The sequence below is a fragment of the Oratosquilla oratoria genome, chromosome 30 (genome assembly GCF_046742065.1).
Source record: "Oratosquilla oratoria isolate Oo_2021 chromosome 30, ASM4674206v1, whole genome shotgun sequence".
Taxonomy (NCBI): Eukaryota; Metazoa; Arthropoda; class Malacostraca; order Stomatopoda; family Squillidae; genus Oratosquilla; species Oratosquilla oratoria.
This window is the reverse complement of record NC_134806.1, coordinates 48,493,837-48,516,913: the sequence shown is the minus strand read 5'-3', so window position 1 is coordinate 48,516,913 and position 23,077 is coordinate 48,493,837. Positions and strand designations below refer to the sequence as shown.

The window sequence follows — 23,077 nt, the reverse complement described above, 5'->3', positions numbered from 1 at the left end:
TTCTTTTTTTTGTACTTGGTGACCATATCGTCGCTGCATATTCCAATCTTGGTCTTATCAGAGTGATTAGAATTTTCTTCACCATTTCTTCATCCAGGTATGTAAATGCCACTTTGATTGTTCTTATTAAGTTATAAGTTTCTCCAAAAATCTTGTATGTTTCTCAGGTGACATATTGTTCATAACAATGACTCCCAGGTCCCTCTCATTTTCTACTTTTTTTATTCTCCCAATTTATATGCTCCTGTTATTCTGTTTTTGCTTTTTCCAAATTCCATTAGACTACACTTTTTAGTGTTGAACTCCATCTCCCACTTCCTATTCCATTCCTGTACTTTATTTAGATCACTCTGTAATGACTCACAATCTTCTTCCGTGTTCACTTTTTTTTTTTTTTTTTTTTTTTTTTTTTACAGTTTTGCATCATCTGCAAAGAAGCTCATATAACTTTCAAATCCGTCATCCATATCATTAATATATATAGCAAACATTATTGGGGCCAGAACTGTTCCTTGTGGAACACCGCTTATTACTTCATCCCATTTTGAGTGTTTGTCTCTTATCACTACTCTCATTTTATTTTCTTGCAAAAAGTCTTCCATCCATTTAAGCAGTTTTCCCTGTATTCTTCCCTCAGTTTCTAATTTCTTAGGCAATTTCTTATGTGGTACTTTGTCAAAAGCTTTTTTTAGGTCTAGAAATGCACAATCAGCCCATCCATCTCTTTCTTGTATGATATCTATTAGCCTTGAATAGAAACATATTAAATTGGTGACGTATGATCGTCCTTGTCTGAATCCAAATTGCCTTGGATTTAGCACGGTTTTTTTTTTCTAAATATTTTACCCATCTACTTTTGACAATTCTTTCACATATTTTTGCTATTGTACTTGTTAGAGAGACTGGTCTGTAGTTGGTAGGGTCTTCTTTATTTCCCCCTTTGTATATAGGTACTATATTTGCTTTTTCCAATCTTCTGGGACTTTTCCTTCTTTCAAGGAACTGTTTAGTATGCTATGTATTTTGTCTGCCAGTTCATTTCTGCATTCTTTCAAAATCCAGTTTGCTATTTCATCTGGTCCATGCCATTTTCTGACATCAAGATTACTCAAGTGTTTAAATATTTCATTCTATGTTACTTCTATTTCTTTCATGGGGGGGGGGCTTTCTCTTTCCATTCGATCTCTTCAGGTTGTATGTTCTCCCTTGGAAATACTGATTTAAAATGCTTGTTCATAATTTCCGCCATTTCAATTTCCTCTGTGTATTCAACTCCTCCTTGTCTTAATTTCTCCAAATCTTGTTTGTTTTTCAGTTTGCTATTTATAAATCTGTAGAATAGTTTTGGTTGATCTTTACATTTTTCTATGACATCTTTTTCATATTTTCTCTTTTCCTCTCTGCACGCTTGTACATATTCATTTCTATAACAAGTATATATTTTCCATTTTTCAGTTTTTTTTTTGTCTTTTTTTCCATTTGGTCCAAGCTTTGTCTCTTTTGTCTTTTAACTCCCTACAACTTTTGTTGTACCAGCATTTTACATATTCTTTTTCTTGTTTTTGTCTTGGGACATACTTTTCCACTTTTTTTTTCTTTCTTTTTTCTTTTTATAAATTTTTGTCAAAATATTCCATTTCTCTTCCACTGTTGTTTCTTCTTCGTATATTCCTTCCCATTTTTCCTTTTGAAAGAATTCTCTTATTTTATCAAAGTTTGTTTTTTCATACATCATTCTTCCTTTTCTATATTGTTCATTTCTTTTCATGTATTTTTCCTCATTTAGTTCCAGTTCAATCATTATATGGTCACTTTTACTTATTGGTGTTTTATATTCAATCTTTTCTACTCTTCTAGGTTCAGATGTGATTATTAGGTCTAGTCTCGATGGTTCTTCATTTCTATACCTGGTGTTCTCCTGTATACATTGCGTCATTGTATGGTCAATAATCATCTCGAGTAGAACATTTTCCCATGAGCCGTCTCCACCCTTTACTGTCATCTCTTCCCAGCAGACTTCTTTGCAATTAAAGTCGCCCACCATAACTATTCTTCCTCCATCTTCCATTATCTTATTTAATGTTATCTTTGTGTCGTCTAACATACTTTTATGTTCACTCTCTTCTCATGAGGCTGTTATTGGAGGCACATAATTTATCACAAACTTTCTGTTCTTCTTATCTCTATCTTCCACTTCGATCATAATCATCTCTACTGTATTCTTTCCATATGTGACACACCTCACGTTTATATCCTTAGTCAGGAACATAACTCCACCCCCTTGCTTTTTCTCTCTGTTTCTAATCCAATAATTATATGCGTCATGTCCTACACTGGTGGGTGGTAGTGGACCTTTTAATTTCGTTTCTTCAATTCCCATTATGTCCGGTTCTTTTTCCTTTAGATAATCATTCAGCTCATTCAATCCTGTAATTAATCCACCTATATTTGTGTAAGACACTCTTAGTTTTCTGCCACTTCCATTGTATTCTCTGTTTCCCTTTTGTTTTTCTCTAGTATGTCGAATTTCCTTACTTTCATATTCACTACTCTCCAATAGAATTCTCTTTTTCTGACTCTGTTCTGTTCTCGGTTTTTTTTTTCCTTAGCTTGTTGTCTTTTAATTTTTTCCTCCTCTCTTTCCTCTTTATTCATTTCCCTTTTTATCCATACCTTTTTATATTGTTCACTTTCTGCTAGTTTCCCTGTTTTTGATAAGATGTTCTCTGCCGTCGTTGTGACCTGAATTTAATCTTAATTGGTCTGGTCTTATCTGTACTATACTTTCCGAGTCTAAACTTCTCTTCAATTTGTTTCATAATTTCAGGTTCATCTTCCTGAACTAATTCTAGTAATCTGCTTACTTTTTCATTTTCCTCATTGATTCTTGTGGTTCTATCTGGGTTGTGTTTCTCTTCCATTCCTAATATAATTATACATTTCTTTTTATCTGCTAAGTCTCTTACTATATTCTCCTTTTGTCTCATCACTTTAATAACTGAGTCTTCAGTTTGTTCTTTCATTTGCTGTTTAATTATGTCAGTAAATGCAACTTTACTGTTTTCTTGGATTGTCTTTCAACCCTTAGCTTCTATAGCTATGGCCTTTTTGTTTTCTTTGTTATTCCTCTTTAATTCTTCATTCTCCTCTTTTACTTCTTTTAACTGTCTTTTTAGTTCTTCTATTTCCTTAGTTAATTTTCTGTTTGCCTTCTCGAGTGCTTCCAATTTTTCAACCCTTTCCGCCATTTTTGACATTCTACCGAACCTACTCTCCCAATGTTCGGTCATTTGTTCAAGTTTTTCTTCGAGTCTTGCCAGTCGAGGGAGGTTGGTATCCGCCCCCCCCCTCATTAAATCCATGGAAATTATCATCCTCACCTTCTATTGTGCTACTCATATCTTTCTAATCTTTACATTTTTGTTAGACATTTCGTCGTCACTAAATTGGTCCGGCCCTCTTTTGTTTACATGGCGTCTGCCTGCCTGGACCAAGTCCTCTCCTTCCTCATTTCTTTCCATTTCCCTCAGTTATCCCTCCCCTTCTCACTTTTCCTCACCCTCCCACTACACCACGAGCAACCCCCCATGTAAATACAATAGGTACTTCCTTTCCTTTGGGATCCACGAAAATTTCACTTTTTCTTCAGAACGTCCTCTACGCCGTCCATCCGATCAAGTGTGTGTGTGTGTGTGTGTGCCGATTGCACCATGTATGGAAATATTGTATAATGTAATTGTAATGGCGTATATAATTGATGTACATGTAAAGAGATGTATTTCGTCGAAGTAACGGCAATTACGGCCTGTGAGGTTGAGCACTTGGTTTTGAGTCGTATGTAACATAAAATGGGAAATGTTATTGTATAAGACTGATGGAATATAGTGGTCCAGTGTATATAATGAAATAAAACAAGATTAAAAAAACACTAGAGAAACAAAGAATGTTAAGTAGAACATGACTCAATTATTTACGGTCCCTTGTATGTAGCACTCCGCCAATTGAAAGTGGTGCGAGTTTCCCTCGCCAGGTTCGTAATGATAGCTGTTCTTTTGTGTTCAGAGATCAGGCAAGTGAAGAGGTGTCCACTACGATAAGTTGCCTGGAAACCATTATTGGTAAGACGAAAGAAAATTAGAAGCACTAGGCAGTGTGTCAGAATGCCAAAGCTGTGACAATTATTGATTAAACTTGAGCTTTTTTCTTTATCTTTGATAGTCAGTATATATTTATTGAAGCATTAAAATTATATGATATCGGTGCTCATTTTTTATTTATTTGACTACCGCAGTAATAGAGTCGTTTATTGCGGTAAAAGGCAGTATCCCGAGTTTCATGACGACTTGTAGAATGTCTGCCTGTGGTTCTAAAAAAGTGCCTTCCCGCTAAACTTTCTTCACTCGGTTGGCATACACACATCTACCACTACGTCTTGCCAACCAGGACCGAGACAAAACCTTTCTTCTGCTTCTTCAGTTTCCGCAGCTTTCGTACGCTTATTAGTAAATGAAGTGCAGTTATACCCAGTCTTTCGAAGTATGTTTGGTAATCTTCTACAAGGCGACAGGAAAAAAATTGGCGGGAAGTTTGGTTATTGCTTTAGCTACCCGCCAGCCAAAAAATCGTCAGAAAAAAAAACTTTCCCAGTGTGACGGATACGCAAGCAAGTAGTACATGCGTGTACAATGTTAGCCAGAAATGCTTGGTGTGTCGACACCTACGGCCATTTTTGCTATTCCGGTGAGTGTAAAAATGAGCCTCCATTCCTGTATGTATAGAATATAAATAGAATTGCATATTATTGGTTATGCATGATATCTTTATTTATTATCTTTAAATGTCACTATACTCATATTAATACATTAAAAGCAATATGAAAACGTTTTGATATTCATTTGACTTCCTCAGGTAGAGTCACTGTAAACATAAACGAAAACAAAGCCGCAAGCTTAGATATTGTTATCGTTTGCCGCCAGCCAAAAAATCATCAAGCAAAACACTCCCTATGTGACAGGTAGGCAAGAGTTTGATAGCAAAGCAAGTACTACAAGCTTGTATATTATTAAGAAATACGTAGTGTGCCGCCACCAGATTGGTAGATGTGGTCTGGTTTTTAATGGGTTCCAATCGCCGCTACCAAATTCGTAGACAGAATGAAGGCGAATTACACATGCTTCTTTAGTCACTGTTTACATTCTATCACATCAGACGTGCAAATACTATACGCAAATTCACAAACTAGTAGGCTTTCGAAGGGTATCGCATTGATGGGTTAGTTTATGCATTATATGATTATTGGCTTGAATACTCAAAATAAGTTTAAAGTGCATAATTTTAATATTTGATTACTTGAAAAGTACGGATTTGCGACGGAAGTGATGTACACCATCGTTCATATCACAACATTTCCCACCAGAAACACATAAGTCACATATCAAATTGTATGATTGGGTGAAACTATTCAAAGAAAACCAGCATTTCAAAAATTGTATAGGGGGCTGTCTGCAGGGACGTTAAATTTTGTTTTGGGTTGAGATACTCAAAATTCAAAGAAAGCATTTCAAATAACAATAGCCCTTTAAGAACTAGGAAGTAGTTAACAGTATATACTGATGTTTTAGAACAACTCCAAGTTGTAAATAAACATTTTGACGAAAGTGTAGAATTGGGTATATGTAAAGATGTTTGCTTGTCTTTATTTCAAATCGCCACTGATGTTACTATAGACTTGTGGTACTTATATCTGGGGATGAAAATATTCAGAATGATAAAAGCTACTTAATGATGCAGGTAAAAATTGGAACCTTGAGATCTAACATAAAGTAACCTAACCTAATTCTTGGTAACTTAAAGATGCTCGTCTTAGTGTTTTAAAAATCGTTGCCGACGTTACTATGAATTTATTATATATAAACATGGGCTAGCAGATGATATAGAATCATTAGATAGATAGATAGACTTTATTTGACACTGAATCAATGTCCATGAAGTGCAAATAATGACAAGAACACATGGCTCGGAATAATAATTGCAAATTGCCGAGGATAACACAAAAAGCATGTAAGCTTATTTCCATTGTGGTCCTCATCAGATTGTTATTCTACACTAAGTCGCACAGACAACATACATAGGGGGTTAAGGGGACCAGAGACAATCATGAGTAATACCAGTCAGTACACATATGACATATAAACATTGTTATAGTTTTGCTAATATTACTAAAATGTTTGTACACATAGAATATTGAGACCAAAAATTGAGCACCATCACAAAAAGGAACATTGCATTAAGCAAAGGAACAACAAAATAATGTTAAATTGTAACAAAACAGTATGAGTGAGTACTATATCAGAGTAGTACCATTAATATTATACTGCATTATTCTACAGCTGTATGAACATGTATGAGTGTGTACTATATCAGAGTAGTACCATTAATGATATACTACAATATTCTACAGCTGTATCAACATGTTATAGTGAAAGCTACACTGCAGCTAGGGTGACCCATTAATTAAATGGAACATTTTACGTGAATCTTAGGACGGAGTGGGCAATTAATATGTGCATTAGGGAGTAGTATATTATAACCTGAAGCACCAGAGGTAGGGTACAGGGGACCAGTACTCATATGAGTAAAACAAGAAGGAGAATGAGGAAAAAGGTCAGATTATATCTGTTCTCGGACCCTACCTGAGACATATACCATATTATGACTAGCAAAACAAAGGTGTAAACCAATTTGTAACATCAATCATTGTTATACTAAACTAAACTTCTGAAGGACAATAAAAGGGGGGAGGTCAGAACAGTTATGAGTGAAAGCAGATTTGGATGGTATTACTGTTGGAATCAGGTATCCCTCACTAAACTAGTAGTGCATAAAATCAAAGGCTGTTCTCTGTCTATAGCTGAGACATATAGTAACCCTTGACTTTTTTCTTGAAGGTAACCTTGCTATTTAACTTCTTAATGGACACAGGTAGTGAGTTCCATAGTTGAGCACCTGTGAAGTGAAAGCTGTTTTTGGTGAAAGGACCTGCATGAGGTACAATAAGAGACTTTTGACTGTTCCGGGTTCGGTTCTCAGCTGATAATGTAAAATTAAAGCTCACATATGAGGGAGCTGAATTATGAACGACATTGTAAACCTGGTTTAGTTTCAGCTGCTGGACACGATATTTTACAGGTAACATTCTACCTTGCCAAATTCTTCTATACCAATATGACTATGATGAGGTAAATTTAGTATGAATCTAATGATCTTATTTTATGCAACCTATAGCCGAGATTGGTTTTTTCTGCTCAGACTACTGTACCAAGAGCTACAAGCGTAATCAAAGTGATGTTGTAACAAGGCTGAGACCAGAAGCTTCTTTGTTTCCAGATCAAAATTTCTGGCTTTTCTGTACAAAACTTTGACTTTATGTGAACACTTGGATACAATCTTATCCGTTATAGCATTCCCTGAGAGGGACTGATCTAAGGGTATTCCAAGATAGGTTACCTCTTGTTTTGACTCCAAGACATTAACCCCACATCTGACCTGTACATCGCTGTGTTTCCTGGGGTTGGGTTTGGATGCGTAGACAATACTTTCCGTTTTACCGAGGTGTAAAGACAGCCTATTATCTATGAGCCAGTCCTGGACCAATGACAGTTCGACACTCAGTTTCTCCTCTTCTTCTACCTGAGACAATTAGTGCGGAGTCGTCTGCAAATACTGTAGCAGTAACTTACAGTTCACCGCACCTGGCATGTCGTTAATAAAGACCAGGAACAGTAGCGATCCTAGAATTGAACCTTGTGGTACAGCACAAGTTATCTCTCTGTCATCTGAGCAGGCTTCATTTACCTGTACAAGTTGTTTGCGACCTGTAAGGTAGGACTTGAACCAGCCAATATTCGCCACTCCTAATGCCTGAAGTTTTTTCAATAAAATGTCATGAAAATTATCTTGTATAAAATTATCTCGTCTCAAATACAGGCATACATATACCAAAGGATTTTTCCCCCTACACGGGGGGGTAGCCAAAAAGGAAAAGGCATAGAAACCACTCCCACCCATTCCATTTCCTTAAATTCCACTCCCCTCTTGGCATCTCCTGGATGACGGGTGATCCCTGTATCCTGTCCACTGCCCTGGGTAAGAAGTAGTGTTGCAAGACAGCACATACACAGCAAGGCAGCTTCATAAATTTGACGACCCCCCCCCCCTCTCCGTCCCCTCATGCAGAAAAGGTGAAGATGGGGAGAAACCCCTTCGGTCTACATCAAATTTTTTCTCATACATACTTCCTCACCCCCCATCCCCCCACCCACTCCCTCTCATGCATCACAGCATCATCTATACACAACCCCTCTCCATTCACCCCTATCTTCTATCCTCTCCCGTCCTTCCTCCACAGACATTCCTATCTTTTGTAATGCCCCTTTCACCCCATCCATCCATCTCATCCTAGGACGTCCCCTCATATTCACTCCTTCCACCTCTGCCTTCCACACCTCTTTTACTAATCTTTCTTCACTCATTCTTTCCATTTGTCCAAACCATCCTAATACTCTTTCATCAACCCTATCTCCCAGTTCCCTTTCCACCCCTGTTCTCCTCCTCACCGCCTCATTTCTCACTCCATCCAGCCTAGTAACCCCTATCATATTTATTAGGCATTTCATCTCAAACACATTCAAACTCCTCTCTTCCTCCCTCATGTTCCATGTTTCTGCCCCGTACAATGCTATTGGCACAATCACTCCTTCATATAACCTCCTCTTAGCATCCATTCCCAGATGTCTATCTCTCATTACACTTTTCAATCCACCAAGGCATTTGCCTCTTTCAATCTACATTCTTCCTCCACCTCCACTCCTCCCTTCCCTGCCACATTCGCACCCAAGTATCTAAAACTATCCACTTTCTCCAGTCTTTCACCCTTAATGCTTACTTCCAGCCTACTGTCACTCTCTCCCCTTGTACATCTCATCACCTTACTTTTACCCACATTTATCTTCAGCTTCCTTCTTTCATATGCCTTCTCAAACTCTGTCACTAACTTCCTCAATCCCTCCTCTGATCCTGCTACAAGCGCAGTGTCTTCAGCAAACGACAGCTGGCTCACCTCCCACTTTTCTCCATTTTCTTTAATCATCTCCAACCCATGACCTACTACCCTCGCATTTACCTCTCGCACCACCCCGTACATATAAAGATTGAACAGCCAGGGCAACATAACACATCCCTGATGAAGTCCCACCTTTACCTCAAACCATTCATTCTCTCCATTTCTAATCCTAACACAAGCTCTACTACTTTCTTGACTGCTGTTAACAGCTTTCCTCCTATCCCATATATCTGCAGTACCTCCTACAGTGCCTTTCTGCCTACCCTGTCATAAGCCTTTTCCAGATCCATAAAAGCCCAAAAAACATCCTTACCTTCCCCTATAGCTTTCTCACATATCTGTCTTACCACAAAAATCTGATCTACACAACCCCTACTTGTCCTAAACCCACACTGTTCCTCACCAATTACTCCCTCTGTTCCTCTCCTAATCCTCTCAATCAAGAGCCTCCCATAAGCCTCCCCAGCTACACTCAACAAGCTGATCCCTCTGAAACTACTACACTCACACTTGTCCCCCTTTCCTTTGTAAAGTGGAACTACACAGGCACTCCTCCAGTCCTCCGGCACTCTACCCCCTCTTAAACAAACATTAGATAACCTCACCAGCCAGTCCACCATAGCTGTACCTCCTTTCTTCAGACATTCTGCATGGCATCCATGCAGACCAGGTGCCTTACCTGCTTTCATCATCTTAACAGCTGCTTTCACTTCATCCTTCCCTATTTCTCCTTCATTTTCCTCACTCATCACTCTCATTTTCTTGGCAATTCCCACTGCAACTACCTTTCCCTCCCTATCCTCCTTCACATTTAGCAACTCCCTAAAATACTCTGCCCACCTTCCTCTCACTGCCTTCTCTTCCATTATCATCTCTCCATCTGCACCTTTTACCTTTTCTTCTCTACTTGATTCGCCTCCTCTTTCTCTTTTATTTTCCTTCCAAAATATCTTTTTATTGCTTTCAAAACTTTCTGTCATACTCTTACCCCATTTCACATCTGCTCTGTTCTTTGCTTCCTTTATCTTATGCTTAACTTCCCTTCTCTTTACTTTGTACCTCTCATACGATTCCCTCGTCCTACTTTCCAGCCAATCTATGAAAGCCTGCTTCTTCTCTTCTACTCATTTCTTTGCTTTGCTTCCTCATCCCACCACTCACTACCCTTCAATTTCCTCCCGCCCACCTTGTTCCACACACCATCTTTGCACACCTTATGACTCCCTCCTTGAACCATCCCCATTCCTCCAATCCTAGTTCTACTCTATCCTTTACTGCCTCCCACTCCTCTTTCAGGTTCTTTTTATACTCACTCTCCTTTTTTTCCCCTCATTTAAGCAGTTCACTCTAAGTACCTCCCCACCTTCTGCCCTTTTCCTCTTTCTCCACCTATTCTCCACTCTCAATTTACCTTCCACCTGGAAAGGATCTGATATTCCCCCCTCCCCTTAGAGCATGTACATCCTTAACTCTTCCTACCGTACTCCAGGTCACCACTATACAGTCCATTAACACTCTATCTGCCACCCTTCTATGCACTACCCTCTCCCATGTGTACTTATGCTTGACTTTCTTCCTAAACAATGTACATGCTATTATCAACTCTCTTTCAAGACACATCTCCACCATCGTTTCTCCACTACGATTTTTACCTGGAACTCCATACTTCCCAATCACTCCGTCTATTGGTTCCTTTCCTACCCAAGCATTAAGGTCTCCCAATACAACTACATTGACATTTCTCCCTAATCCCTCTATGCACTCATTTATATCTACCCAAAAAGCCTCCCTTTCCTCTACGCTCTTCTCACTACCAACTCCATCCGCACTTACAAAAACCCACGTCTCCCTTCCCAGCTTCACCTTCATCCACATCAACCTTGATGAAACCTCCTTCCACTCCACTACCCGCTTACTTATCTCTTCACTTACTAGTATAGCCACCCCTTTTCTCACTCATCCCCTCTTCACTCCTGAGTACCTCCCAGCTACACTCCCAAACTCACAGATGCCCTTTCCTTTCATTTTAGTTTCACTCAAACCAGCACATCTTTCTTTTCACAAACATACTGCCTATCTCTTCCCTTTTACTCTCATCTGTACCACATCCACACACAATAAAAAACCCAAACCTTAGGGTACTGGTTAGAAAACTTCCAGACCCTCTTATGGCTTTCCTTCTTTTGTAGGAATGTCCCCTTTTGGGGCTACAGGTAGCATGACTCCTAAACCCATCCCCGTCCCGTTTTTTTGTCGCCTTTTACAACTCAAGTGGAAAGACTTGGTGGTAGCATTCTCTTCCCCCACCACAGGGTCGGCGAAAAAAAGGAAATGAATATTCAGAGAAATGGTACAGGACAGTAACAAGGGGTTGGGGGACAGCATAACGGAGGGATAGTCGTAGTATAAAAGTGTCATCATTTCTCTATGAACAGAGTTTTCTTCCATCACAGACAAAATGATGTTTGGCTCTGGTCCATAGGGGCGCCCCATATAGACCCTAAAATATCAACTGCATGCTACTTTGCAACAATAACATGCAGCCAATACCCCAGATGGGGTGAAGGAATACCCCAGACGGGGTAAACATCGAAAAATCTATTCCCCATGAGGGAGAGACTGGATAGGTTAGATATGGTCAGAACAGGAGAATACTGTGATTGATTTATCTTTTATTTGAACAATGTTGTCATATATCTCACTAATCTCTGACTTTGCATGCTTCTCAAAATTGCAATACTTATTTCCTAATGCAGCCTCCATATGGGGGTAGGGGTTTAGTACAGACAAGTGATTTCCAATTGAAATGGCACCACCGATGAGGTCAAATCAACAGGAAAACTGTTGGGAAAAAATTGCCTGTTGGGTATTTTCTGAATGTTAGGATTTATACCCCTGAATGCAATGTAACTTTGGATAATACAATATGTTTTTTCCACCTAATTTACCTCAAGTTCATTGAGGGATGATCTTGTAGACCAGTAAGATAATATCTGAAGTCAGGTATGACATGAGTGCAAATGTTCATTGTGATTTTATTTGTGGTTAGAATCTAATTGGATTGCGGATCCTGTTTACCATGTGTATTTTATCCAAACTGCACTAAGTAATTGTCTTGGCTGACATCCCATAAATGTCAATAAAACTGATATCTATCACCAAGACATGATGATCAGGAGAGGTATGTAGCAATATCTTTGGGTAGCATGAACTATTGAATGGCCAGAAGTTGCAGTGTCAAGCAAAAAATTTGCCAGAAGAACCTTCTATTCATAACAAGGTCTGTATTTCTGTCACAGGATGAAGTTTATGGATTCCCTAGGCACCAAGAACTCAAGTTTAAATGCCAGTAGAGGAAAACTATTGACAGCAGTAACGTGATACATGTTTGTCAGGCACTGACAAGATCAGAGGTCTCCAAAGTGGATGATATCGATCTATGGCAGTCAAAGCAAGTTATTTTACCTATGTGCATTACCTTGCATTTACTTGTGCTAAATTTCATTAGTGACTTATCAGACCATTGCTGTAATTTATCTAAATCTTGAATATCTATTTGGTTTAAGTGATCATTTGCCATTCCGCTTAATTTTGTATCATCAGGAAATTTGGAAACAATAGATTTTAGTCCGTGGTCTATATCATACTATGAATAGAAGTGGCCAAAGAATGGAACCCTGAGGAACTCCACTCGTAACATTTTTCCAACCAGAAGTATTTTCTATTCAAAAGAACTCTCGATCATTGAACCAATTACTTGTCCAACTTAATAGGCTACCATTTATTCCGTGTGAAGCTAATTTAGTAAGTAGTCTTTCGTGTGGGACGGTATCAAAAGCTTTTGCAAAGTCTAGATATATTAAATCTATATTGTTTCTTGACATAATTCGAGATAACTGTGTTGTAGAATTCAAGTAAGTTAGTCACGCAAGAACGTTTCCGTCTGAAACCATGCTGGCTATCATTTATCAAACAGTTACTTTCTTAATGATGTTTGATAGCATCTCTGATGATAATTTCCATTAATTTTTCCTACTATTGAAGTCAAACTTATAGGCCTTTAGTTATTTGGATTCTTTTTGTTGCCTTCAGATATGATGGATTTCTAGAAAATAATTTCTAATGGAACAGCAATCTCATTTTTCATTTCCTTTAAGATTCTTGGATGCCAACCGTCATGTCCTGGTGTGTTATCTTTGAGTTTCTCTATACACCAAACGTGGTGGTCTGAAACATTGCCACAGTTAACTTGGCGATGTGTCAAACGTGATCCTCTTGTTAGATACCTAGGCATTGTTATAACCACCAAGGATCACTAGTCTCCCTTTGCACATATTGGCCATTGCCATCCAGCTAATGATGTTGCAGTTGACAAACCGAACCAGATCTTTACTTTTGTGAGTGCCAGTGTTGCTGATGCAGTGAACGCTCGTTTACCAGCCGCTGATACATGCAAGCGTGTGCTGAGGAGGGCCCGTGCCAGTAACCGTCCCAAAGAGCCCCAGCCTCTTCATGAACTTATCATTAGTGGTAAATGGGCTGTGACAGCAGGCGACTCTGCAATTCAGTTCCTCCTACATGAAAGTGGCCCCGATTCTGATGAGCGTGTCATCATCTTTGCCACAGAAGAACGTCTCCAGTAGCTAGCAGCAGCAGCAACAGCAGCAGATACTTGGTGCATGGATGGCAACTTGGCCATGTCCCCGTCAGTCTTCATGCAACTGTATGTTATCCAGGGAAGAGTTGATAGTGTTTTCCTACCCCTCGCCTATGCCCTTTTTCAACGGAAGATTGCCAATGACCGCGTAGGCAGTGTTGCACCCATCACCTTTCGCCGTGTTCCTGCAATGTTTCCGCCCGAACTGTGGAACATGCATGAAGTCACTTTGGATAATCAACCCCGTACCAACAACATCAGTGAGGGAGGGCTGGAACAACAAGTTTTCATCCCTTGTTGGCCGCCATCATCCATCCATCTGGAAGTTAGTAGAGTGCCTGAAAGCCGAATGTGCCAGAGTCACCACAGTGTTGCTCCAGACTAGAAATGGGTGTCCGGCCAAGGAAGCGTACCAAGCAGGTGTGCATGGAGCTTCAGTCTCGGTTACGCAACCTTTGTGAAGATAGGGTCTCTCACAAGAAGACCATTCCTCAGTTCCTCAGAGGGCTTAGCCATAATATTCGTGGTGGGCAACCCAACATCTAAACATGAACAGACTCTGATGCACAAATGGTAAACAATATTGTGACTTTGCATATTAATGATTATTTTTCGGTAATGTGTAATATATGAATTGTGACATTTGCCACATTTTAAGTAATGAAAATTATTAAAATTAAATCATCATTATTTTATCGGCTCAATAGACTTCTCAGATTATTTAAAGTTGATCATTTAGTGATAATGAGTCATTTGACCGAAACGTCTTGGTCCGAATGATCAGGTCCGAAACGTCCTACAATTCTCAAACGTCACGTGATGACCCACAGTGGACAGAAAAAATTGAATGTGATCTGTGTGATGCAGCTTTCTCACGAGAGGATCATCTCAAACGTCACGTGATGAACCATAGTGGAGAGAAGCCTTTCAAGTGTGACTTGTTTGATGCAGCTTACTCAGAAAAGAGTGCTCTCAAGTATCACATAATGACCCATACTGGAGAGAAGCCTTTCAAATGTGACATGTGATGCAGCTTACTCAGAAAATAGTGCTCTTAAATGTCACATAATGACCCACACTGGAGAGAAGCCTTTCCAGTGTGACGTGTGGTGTGATGCAGCTTTCTCACGAAAGAGTGATCTCAAACGTCACGTGGTGACCCACAGTGGACAGAAAACTTTGCAATGTGACCTGTGTGATGCAGCTTTCTCACGAAAGGAGCATCTCAAATGCCACGTGGGAAGGTGTCCTCCTGCATGTGGGAAAATGACAATCTTGGAAGATGGATGTGAGAAAATGTTCATGTGGGAAACTGTCCGTACACCGGTGTTGGGTTTTGGTATCGAAACCTGGGGCAATGCACGCATGTGTAGTATAAATATTTGAGAAATTGTGCTTGTCCGTCTGTCTGCTTGAGTGCCATGGTATGTATGCCACGAAACTTCGACGATACGGAACCAATCGTTGCCAAAATTGGAACCTAGATTGGTCGTTATACTTATGGATTAATTATAATAATTATGCCAAATTACAGCAAACAGGATTGGCTCTCTCCGTTTGCTAAGTGTTGGAAAGCACTTGTTAAGAGGCAGTTGGATGTGCCAAATGAGATCACACATGTTATTTTGTTTATTTCTCAGTACTTCATGTAACATGTGGATTTCTCGTGATGTGTTTCCGCGTATTTCGACAAGTTTGAACTTTTTATGATGAATTCCACCTGGTGCCATTTCTGCCAAAATTCACTCGTTTGTTCGCTTTTCATGTAGGGTGTGTGTGTGGGGGGGGGGTGTATCCCGGCAAATTGAAACTAATAAAGGATTCGCATGAATCACACAAACATTGATTTTTGATATCCTTGAGTATTGGATGGTCGAAAATATCACCAAGATTTTTTGTTTCCAGTTATGTGTGCTATTGTATATCATAGTTCTCTTCGTAATATTTATTCATTCACTCCCGTGGTTTGCTGTGATTACCTTTTAAAAGAGTTTATCATTTCATGACATCTTAGGATATACATTAGAAATACCCTCGCAATAGAAAAGTAAGTTTACAACTTGGACCTGTAAGATTTACCTAAACATTAGAAATACCCTCGCAATAGAAAAGTAAGTTTACAACTTGGACCTGTAAGATTTACCTAAACATCTGTCTTCTTTCTGGAACAATAAACCCAAGTGACATGTACAATCGCGGTTTTATTATCATTATTTTTATTATTGTTGCGTCAAAACTACCAGTACTTTCTCCCACCGATTGATTAGGCAGCAAATTTATACATTTAAAAGATATGTATATATATATATATATAGGTGGGCGTAAAAAGGTGCATAGACCAATATACCTGGGCACTAGGAACACATTGATAGACTCAACTAAAAGTGAGAGGGTACAGGGTGAACAAAGGCCACAGTGTGTATAAACATGAATTAATTTATTTCCTTTTTCGTTCAAGTGTGTAGTCCACATGTCCAACTAAGTATTCCGTGACCAATGTTAACGGTGGTGGTTGATGGCGAGCAGTTTGGGTACGTAGGTGGGCACCTATTCGAGGGCTGGAACAATGTAACTGGTGTGGATGTAATGTGCACACATCCCATTTTCATGAGTGATTTTAATAATCAATTTTACTGTTCTTTTTTAGGTCAGGAGAGAAGCCATTTCAGTGTGACCTGTGTGATTACCCTTTCTCACAAAAGGGTGATCTCAAACAACACATGGCGCACACAGGAGAGAAGCCATTCCAGTGTGACCTGTGCAATAAAGCTTTTTCACATAAGGGTAATCTCAAATGTCACATGATGAACCACACAGAAGAGAAGCCATTCCAGTGTGACCTGTGCAATAAAGCTTTTTCACGTAAGGCTGATCTCAAATGTCACATGATGACCCACACAGGAGAGAAGCCATTTCAGTGTGACCTGTGTGATTCTGCTTTCCCACGAAAGGCTGATATCAAACTTCACATGATGACCCACACAGGAGAGAAGCCATTCCAGTGTGACCAGTGCAATAAAGCTTTTTCACGTAAGGATCATCTCAAACTTCACATGAAGACCCACACAGGACAGAAGCCATTTCAGTGTGACCTGTGTGATTCTGCTTTCTCGCAAAATAGTCATCTGAAACGTCACATGAAGACCCACACGGGAGAGAAGCCATTTCAGTGTGACCTGTGTGAGTCTGCTTTCTCGCTAAATGGTGATCTCAAAAGTCACATGAGGACCCACACGGGAGAGAAGCCATTTCAGTGTGACCTGTGTGATTCTGCTTTCCCACAAAAGGCTAATCTCAAAGTTCACATGATGACCCACACAGGAGATAAGCCATTCCAGTGTGACCAGTGCAATAAAGCGTTTTCAAGTAAGAGTAATCTCAAAGGTCACATGGTGACCCACACGGGAGAGAAGCCATTTCAGTGTGACCTGTGTGATTCTGCTTTCCCACGAAAGCGTGATCTAAAATGTCACATGGTGAACCACACAGGAGAGAAGCCATTTCAGTGTGACCTGTGTGATTCTGCTTTCTCACTAAATAGTTATCTGAAACGTCACATGATAATCCACACAGGAGAGAGGCCATTTCATTGTGACCTGTGTGATTCTGCTTTCTCACGTAAAGATGATCTCAAACATCACATGGTGACCCACACAGGAGAGAAGCCATTTCCGTGTGATCTGTGTGATTCTGCTTTCTCACGAAAGGGTGATCGCAAACTTCACATGAAGACCCACACAGGAGAGAAGCCATTCAAGTGTGACCTGTGCAATAAAGCCTTTTCACGTAAGGGTCATCTCAAAAGTCACATGGTGACCCACACAAAAGAGAAGCAATTTCAGTGTGACCTGTGTGATTCTGCTTTCTCACTAAAGGGTAATCTCAAACATCACATGATGACCCACACAGTAGAGAAGCCATTTCAGTGTGACCTGTGTGATTCTGCTTTTCCACGAAAGGCTAGTCTCAAACATCACATGATGACCCACACAGGAGAGAAGCCATTTCAGTGTGACCTGTGTGATTCTGCTTTCCCACAAAAGGCTAATCTCAAACTTCACATGATGACCCACACAGGAGAGAAGCCATTCCAGTGTGACCAGTGCAATAAAGCTTTTTCACGTAAGGATCATCTCAAAAGTCACATGAAGACCCACACAGGAGAGAAGCCATTTCAGTGTGACCTGTGTGATTCTGCTTTCCCACGAAAGGGTGATCTCAAACTTCACATGATTACCCACACAGGAGAGAAACCATTTCAGTGTGACCTGTGTGATTCTGCTTTCCCACAAAAGACTAATCTCAAAAATCACATGATGACCCACACAGGAGAGAAGCCATTCCAGTGTGACCAGTGCAATAAAGCTTTTTCACTTAAGGATCATCTCAAAAGTCACATGGTGACCCACACGGGAGAGAAGCCATTTCAGTGTGACCTGTGTGATTCTGCTTTCCCACGAAAGGATGTTCTCAAAGTTCACATGATGACCCACACAGGAGAGAAGCCATTCCAGTGTGACCAGTGCAATAAAGCTTTTCTACGAAAGGGTAATCTCAAACATCACGTGATGACCCACACAGGAGAGAAGCCATTTCAGTGTGACCTGTGTGATTCTGCTTTCCCACGAAAGGCTAATCTCAAAGTTCACATGATGACCCACACAGGAGAGAAGCCATTTCAGTGTGACCTGTGTGATGCTGCTTTCGCACGAAAGGCTGATCTCAAACTTCACATGATAACCCACACAGGTGAGAAGCCATTCCAGTGTGACCAGTGCAATAAAGCTTTTTCACGTAAGGGTCAGCTCAAAAGTCACATGGTGACCCACACGGGAGAGAAGCCATTTCAGTGTGACCTGTGTGATTCTGCTTTCCCACGAAAGGCGGATCTCAAACTTCACATGATGACCCACACAGGAGAGAAGCCATTCCAGTGTGACCAGTGCAATAAAGCTTTTTCACGTAAGGGTCATCTCAAAAGTCACATGATGACCCACACGGGAGAAGCCATTTCAGTGTGACCTGTGTGATTCTGCTTTCTCAGGAAATGGTCTCAAAAGTCACATGGTGATCCACACGGGAGAGAAGTCATTTTAGTGTGACCTGTGTGATTCTGCTTTCTCGCAAAATGCTAGTCTCAAACGTCACATGGTGACCCGTGTACTCTGTTACAATTACTATTAATATTTTCATTGTTATTATTAGCGCTGTCATCATATTTACCATTTGCTAAGCATTATCATTATTATTACATTTGCCACAATGAATATGTAATGTTCACACTTGTCACCAACTATGGTACCACGGGGAGGTAGTGAGGTCCACCCCATGTATAAAATGCCCACAGCCTGTTTGTACATCATTCCTTTGAAAAAGCATACCTGCGAAACTAGTCAGGAATAAACTCTAGACTAAGACTCCTGTGTTTCCTACTCCGCTTACATGAATATATATATATATATATATATATATATATATATATATATATATATATATATATATATATATATATATGTGTGTGTGTGTGTATTATTATATTAAGTGTTACCACTATCGCCGCCCTTGTAAAATCCTCCATGTGGATATGGCGACTCACTTCTGTTCGGGAAAATGAAATGAATGAATGAATGAATCCCCGAAAGGACATAAAATACAAGATCCTACGGGAGCTTAGCGGTGACGTGAACCAACGAACTTTCTCCACCGTTACACCAGATTCTTTGTTTCAAGTCTTGACAGCATAATCATCTCGAATCAATATTTTTCTTGCGTACACAAGGGTTCTACTCTCTACCTATCAAGACCTTGCAAGACAGGTTATTTATTGTATGTATGTTATAATTTGCATGAGGCTAAGGCGGGAAGTCCACCCGTGCAGGGAGTTTGTATGCATGTACTTAAAATTATTTGATAACAAAAAATGTGAAAGTTTGTATGCATGTACTATATAAAATTATGTTTTTAAAATAAAGAAATATTGTATAAAAAGATTCTTAACCCTAATACAACAATCGGCAGACCATTACGGCATAGCTACTATATTGTTGTTGTTGTTTTTTTCTCCCTCATTTTCGTCTCCTCCAATCGTTGATAGCTAGTGATAAAAAGTTGACATAAAAAGATTCTTAACCTAACCTAATACATATACATAATATATAAAGATCTCTTATAGGCTATGTTGTAACCATTTTTATTACATTAAATGTTAATATTAACGAGGCCATTGAACATTTTGAAAAAAGTCCAATCAAATGAGCCCACATACTGCGTTTGGATAGACGTTCCTCTTAGAGAATGTGTTTGCACTGAAGCTGATGTAGTAGATTGCCAAAGAGTCCTAGGACATGGTAGCCAGGGGAGGTGAAATGTCAGCCGTTTGTTTGCAGTTATGTTGGTATAGACGAAGCAAGAATGCTAGGACAGAAAGAGAAGAAGAGAAAATATCAACAACACCTGGTGTTCCCAGGACGTGTTGTGTTGCGACGTTGGATCGTGCGTTGCTTTTGGGACACTTTTTTGCCTTAATAATGTTTGACAGCGAAAGGTGTGATTGTGGCTGGAAAAGCATTATTACACTCGTAACTTACACAATATTTATACTTAAAAGTGACTGATGAAAGAAACCCACCAGTAAGTCCTCGCAACAAGAGATACTAACACTTAAAACGTTTACAGCAGGCGCGCGCGTGATGTATTTATATGTTTGGATGTGGTCTGGCAATGGGAGCGAATGGTTAATGAGGTGCAAGTTATGGTGGGTGAGGTGTTGTGTTGCGACGTTGGATCGTGTTTTTTACTAAATCAATTAATGACTTGTCTCATTTGATACCTTTAAAGGAAAAGGTCAATTTTATTTTCAATTATCCCAACAATTTGTTCAGTAAAGTCGTCAATATACATCATAGATCCAAGAGTAATACAATTCCTGGAGTTTACAAATTACCTTGTTTAGATTGTAAGGATGTATATTGGGGACAGACAGGTCGAGATCTCACTACCAGGGTCAAGGAGCACAAGAACTCTGTAAAATACCGGCAGGAAAATTCCGCGGTATTTCAGCACGTCGCCAACAAAAACCACCGGATAAATTGGGACGATGCTGAAATAATTAATTTACAAATCCGAATGTAGTGTCAGAAGAAAAATTATAACATTTCCTATGGCCAATGGTCACCAGATTGTATTTCTTCTTTTGCTATAAATAAAATGTTATCTACATTAGCGGTGGACAAAAGACACCAAGGTCCATGCAACGCTGGACATGTGACCTGAGCCACCAAGATGCACACAATGCGCGCCGGACATGTCACCTGAGCCCCCGTCCCTTCTAGCTTACCTCACTGTTTTAGTATAAATACACATTGTTCTCTACTCTGTAATTCATATCTGCTGAAGAGGATCACAGAAAGTGGGTCATCAGTATGAATATATATATATATATATATATATATATATATATATATATATATATACATATTGTATATAATAGCATGATGACAACTTACAATTTTCTTGTTAACTTGTTCAATACTGCGAACAAGGCGACGTATTTCAAGAGGCAATCTATGTAGGTCAGCAAAGGACATTTCAACAATGAGGCAGTGTTGAAATGTCCTTTGCTGACCTTCTACATAGATTGCCTCTTGAAATACGTCGCCTTGTTCACAGTATTGAACAAGTTAACAAGAAAATTGTGAGTTGCCATCATGCTATTATATACAACATTTCGTGCCAGAGGGAGAACCTCCTGCCAAAGTATACGCATATATATATATATATATATATATATATATATATATATATATATAAATTATATGTATGTATATATATACATATATATATGCGTAAGTAACCACTAGGAAAAGTAAACTAACGAAGCAGAGCGCTTTCGTATAATTACATCTTCAGTACAGATACAAAGAAGGAATTATGAAAGCGCTCTGCTTCGTTAGTTTACTTTTCCTAGTGGTTACTTACGCATTTGTGAACACACGCTGCTAGTGTTTTTATTGCATATATATATATATATATATATATATATATATATATTAGTAAAGGGGGGAGCAGGTTCTCAGTAATACACGTGGAGTTACCCCACTCCCCTTACCCCTTGACCTCTGAGGTTCTTATTGTCTGCCCCTTTCCTCCTCCCCCCCTTGTGTCATCCCCGATTGTCACACCCTTCTTCCTCTTTGCCCCCTTTAAATGTAAGTCTTTGTATTTATTTTCACAAATCTGTCACCTTTATTATTTCTGTTACCATGTAATTTTTGTTATTTCAGTTTTATCTTGATATTGTCTAGTACCTTTACTGTTACCATGTATTTTTTGTTATTTCAGTTATATCTTGATATTGTCTAGTACCTTTGCTGTTACCATGTAATTTTTGCTATTTCAGTTATATCTTGATAATGTCTTGTTTAAGACGAAACGTCGATGTCAAATAAGAACAAATGGAAGAATATAGAGACCTAATTTCAATTCACCCAGTTAATGGAAAATATCTTATCAAGAAAATCGAAAATACGAAGAAAAAACTGAACTACAACAATGCTGTCGTTTTTAACTCCACGTATATATATATATATATATATATATATATAGATATATATATATATATATATGCTTGTAACCACGAGGAAAATAAAGATCGGAATACTGAACGTTTTTGTCTATTAAGACGAAAACGTTCAGTATTCCGATCTTTATTTTCCTCGTGGTTACAAGCATAAATCTTTATTCACGTGTTTTATGTGATTACTGTTGCATATATATATATATATATATATATGAATATATAATATATATGATATATAATATATATATATATATATATATATATATATATACATATTGAAGTATGTAAGACAAATGAGTGGAAGGGTGGTGAGTTAAACACAAAGAACAGTTGGAGTTTTATTCACTGACGTTTCGTCCTTACCAGGACATTCTCAAAGTACATACAGTTTCAGAAAATTAACAGCTTATATAATCCATCCTTGCCGTGTTCCCCTCTCTCTATACTCTCATCCGTCCTCTACCCTTTTTTTTCATGTGACTCCGACCATGTCACTTCTCCCTCCGTTCTCAATTGTCCTTTTTACCTCCTTGACAATCAGAGTACTTACTGCTCCTGCTAATTTTATAAACCCTTCCCTATGGTTGATGCAGGGGTGGGAAGTAATGTGGGCTGCCTCCACTATTTTTCTTTTCTTTTTCTCTAGACCTTTGTGGAGCACCTCTATCTTTTTCCAATCTGGAAGATGACCACATTGGTCTAAATATACTAGCGAGTTGGA

At 39.1% G+C, this 23,077-nt stretch overlaps 1 protein-coding gene across 1 annotated transcript; it reads left to right on the top strand.

Moving 5' to 3' along the window:
- Positions 1 to 4,905: 4,905 nt before the first annotated feature.
- On the top strand, positions 4,906 to 19,235 carry LOC143041358 (uncharacterized). Its single transcript, XM_076213189.1, has 2 exons — positions 4,906 to 5,014; positions 16,426 to 19,235. The coding sequence occupies exon 2, from the start codon at positions 16,499 to 16,501 to the stop codon at positions 18,797 to 18,799; it is 2,301 nt and encodes a 766-aa protein (XP_076069304.1). The 5' UTR covers positions 4,906 to 5,014; positions 16,426 to 16,498; the 3' UTR covers positions 18,800 to 19,235.
- The last annotated feature ends 3,842 nt before the right edge of the window (positions 19,236 to 23,077 follow it).

Excerpts from the sequence above, each read along its gene's own strand:
- LOC143041358 (XM_076213189.1), top strand. The coding sequence starts at position 16,499 with ATGGCGCACACAGGAGAGAAGCCATTCCAGTGTGACCTGTGCAATAAA.